At 42.4% G+C, this 3,663-nt stretch overlaps 1 protein-coding gene across 1 annotated transcript; it reads right to left on the bottom strand.

Moving 5' to 3' along the window:
• On the bottom strand, nt 2,401-3,137 carry LOC109851077. The gene is made up of 2 exons (XM_020421184.1): nt 2,671-3,137; nt 2,401-2,589 (listed from the first exon to the last, which is right to left on the bottom strand). Exons 1-2 carry the CDS (start codon nt 3,061-3,063, stop codon nt 2,497-2,499), a joined length of 486 nt encoding a protein of 161 aa, XP_020276773.1. The 5' UTR covers nt 3,064-3,137; the 3' UTR covers nt 2,401-2,496.

Here is a 3,663-nt window from a genome sequence, read left to right as displayed (position 1 = left end):
GTTACAATGAAACAAAAAGATAGCCTTTTTATAAGACTCTTACACAATGAAAACAAAAAAAATACAACTTTTTTCAAACAAACGCAAGATCCGTTGATCATCTCTTGCTTGCGTGGGTCTTTGGCCTGTGACGGGAACGTTGATATCCGTGGACCACCGGGCACTCGAATCTGCTCCGAAAAAATCGGGCAGAGCTTCGTCGATCCGCGTGAGATCTAGAAGCTTTAAGCGTCTATCTCGGCTAAAGCGAGATGTGAGCTCTTCTTAGTATTAACGCCAAGGGCTAATACTAAGGATCGGACGGGTGATGAAGGCTCTGATGTAGACCTCTCCTCTCCTTGTTGAAGCGCACGACCACTCTTCACTGCAGCAGGGCTTCGCCAACCCCTAGGTTGTCTCGGAATTTCCGAGACACCCCTGGGGTGTCTCGGAATTTCTGAGACACCCCTTGGGGTGTTTTGGAACTTCTGAGACTCCGTTGAGGTGTATTTGACTGTTTTCCCCGTAAATTCTTCGTCCGAACTCGGATTTGAGTGATTCCAAGTGCGTTGGAAGCTTGACGAAGAGTTCTATCTGCTCCAATGGTTGGATTATCTGTGGAATGAACGAGACTCGAAGGGCGTTGTCCTTTTTTGTGAATGTAGGCTGTCTAAAAATCACAATGGATAGCTGATCCAAACAAGTCCTGACAATAGGCACGAAGGGCATTGTCCTTTTTGTGAACAGTGTCGGGTTCCCGATTGGTCCGGGTCTTCGTTGTTCCGAAATCCTATCAGCTCACGTAGTTCGTCGATTCACTTCAATCGTTCATCGACGTCAATTGGACTTCTGTGGATCGGATAGTGACGTTCATCGTCGCTCTTTAACACTGAACCGTTCGCGGGGACCTATAGGCAATTTTCGATGCCTACAGATACCCCCTCCAAAGCGTTCCGGACTCGTTTCTTTTATAGAAGAGGCTGGAATACTTTAGATGTGATTGGTCTGGCCTTCAGTCGGTCGAGAAGAGTTACAATTCGACGACACTTCCGACAGCTGATGAAAACTCTGTTCAGTGGCCTTCACAACCAACAGTGAGAGTTACAATCTGACGACTCTCATATCCTATAACAGGCAAAGATCAATAAACAATAGCCTTTGTAATGTTATAGTGGACGAGGTTATAAGCCAACAAGTTCTCCCAAACGCAGAAATTCATTTCTGCGTTTCTCAAACGCACACAATCTGTGCGTTCATCAACAGACATCGAACTCTGAACGCAGAGTTAAATCACGAAACGCACCCATAACGTGCGTTATTCAACAGACTCAGCTATGTCCCGAACTCTGAACGCAGAATTAAATTTCAACGCACCAGCAGCCTGTGCGTTTCCAAGTTCAGAACACACGAGGCCCGTGCGTCTCAAATCCCTAACAGAGATTTAACTCTGCGTCCCAAACCTTGGGCGCAGAGTTAAAGCCCAGAACGCCAATTGAGGCGTTTTGACTTGTTCAAACGCAAGCTGAACGGCCTCATAACCGTTTATCCCACGTTCTGAGGGATTCTCGCCCACAAAGGAGCGGAAATAGGGGTTGGTTGCACTCCACATCACCCTATAAATAACCAACTTACTCAACTGAGTAAGGGGTTGGCGGGTTGAGAGGTTGATCAATCGGTTTCTGAGATAAAAAACCGCAAAGAGTTGAGGGGAGCGGGGATCAAAACCACCCAAGGTCAACAAATCTCGGCAGTTGAGTAATCGGAAGGAAGAGATCTTCGGGGGATCAAGGAACTGATCAACGATCAGTTAATCAAATCCCGAAGGATCCTTTCATCAAAGGTATCATCCACTTGGCAATTAACCGAATTTTCGGTTCCAACAACTCTGTTTTAGAGTTTTAACTCATTCTGAGTTCTTAAACTCGTTAAGAGTTTTTAATTAGCTTGTAACGCAAGTTAATCACATCAAACCAGACATTCGGTTTTCAACAACTCTTATCAGAGTTCTTAACTCGTTCAGAGTTCTTCAACACTCGTCAAGAGTTCTAAACCGAAGTCATCAAACACTTCAGTTATTCCAGTGAAGAAGGACGGTCGGATCGTCAACGGAGAGCAAGTTCGACGCGATCAATCGAAGGAAGCACTCCATCGCTACCAAGAAGAACCCAGTCTTAAACAAAGGAGAGAATCAAATCCATTCTCTTCTCTTTTGTAATCGGAATCCAAATTGTAATCGATTTTGAGAGAATACAAGTCAAATTTTCTTTCTTTGTCTTTTTACATCAAATTTCCAACAAACACAATATATCATAAAACCAACCATGATATACATTCACATTCAACACTCATTCAATTTCATCCGTCAATCCACAATATCGAATAATACTCGTCATATAATCACAATCACAATACATCTCGCATGCTCAAATAATATTCATTCACTACGCAATAAAATCACATATATATTTTATATATGTAAAATTCAAAAGTCATGATATGTCTTAACACAAGTCTCACTCACTCCTCGTCATCGTCGGCATCCCTGTTATCAGCATCGTCTGCATTAGAACGTCGTATCGTACTGCTGCTCCCTACAATACCTCCTCCAACCTGAAAAGAATATCACTCCACATAAGATATATATATACCAAAAATATAATAATAAATACATATATGTCGCGTCATATATACCTCTCCACCACCATGAACTTCATGCTCGGCAAACGCCAACTTAAAGATCTCTAAGTATATCGACTCAGGAAGAATCTCCTTCAACGATGGACAATCACTGAGGCGCTGCACAACATCCCAAGTCGATTGTGCACCCCCTAGCTCGCGCGTAATAATGGGAATAAATTGAAAAAACATCGAGGGTTGAACATTGTCCATTAAATACTGTCCAATTTTAGCCACGACGTACGATGTCACACTTGGTCGATTTGAGGTCGCGGACGAGTCATTTTGTATATTCCTGCTAGTGGAGACTATCCTAACTTTTGCACTTGATAAAGGCACCCTCCCTTTCTTGATTGGTTTAGAGCCATAAACTCCATCAACAATTTCCCTCCATTGCTCTCTAGTCATGCGATTAGGATCGGTAGGAGTGTTCTCTATGCTCTGAGACTGGGACAAGACAAAGTCTTGTGAAGCTTCAAGCGCCTCCTAAATAACATATAGCAATAGAAATAAATAAATTAGGGCAGTCTTAAGCAATGGAACTCAACCAATAGAAATAAATAAATTAAGACAATGTTATGAATTAAGTGCAAAGCTATATGATCACTTTCTTATTTCATTTATAGTCGACCTTTTTCAGCTATGATTCTGAAAGAAAAAGATATGTCACTGGACATGCATTTTTTACCTTCTTCGTCAAACATACTGGTATAATATGAGTCGTGCAGCCTAGGCTTTAAGTTCATGACTGTTACAAATACATCACAGCTAGGCTTGAAGTTCATGACTCTGTTACAAATACCCGGAAGATAACAGCTAGGCTTGAAGTACGGGAGCAAATTGCAGATAAGGCCCTCCCTGTTTACATATTTGCATATATCAATCCAATCTCCATCCGTTCAGTCAAAAGCTCTGAAAACTAACTCAAGTGCGTACAGTTCATGAAGCCTTTGACCGTAAAAACTATTCACCCGGCCGCCTGTTTCCGTTCAAAAAAGAAGCAGAAAA

This window comes from Asparagus officinalis, chromosome 7 (genome assembly GCF_001876935.1).
Source record: "Asparagus officinalis chromosome 7, Aspof.V1, whole genome shotgun sequence".
Lineage (NCBI taxonomy): Eukaryota > Viridiplantae > Streptophyta > Magnoliopsida > Asparagales > Asparagaceae > Asparagus > Asparagus officinalis.
The sequence above is the reverse complement of the archived record's forward strand: the minus strand, read 5'-3'. Positions and strand labels throughout refer to the sequence as shown.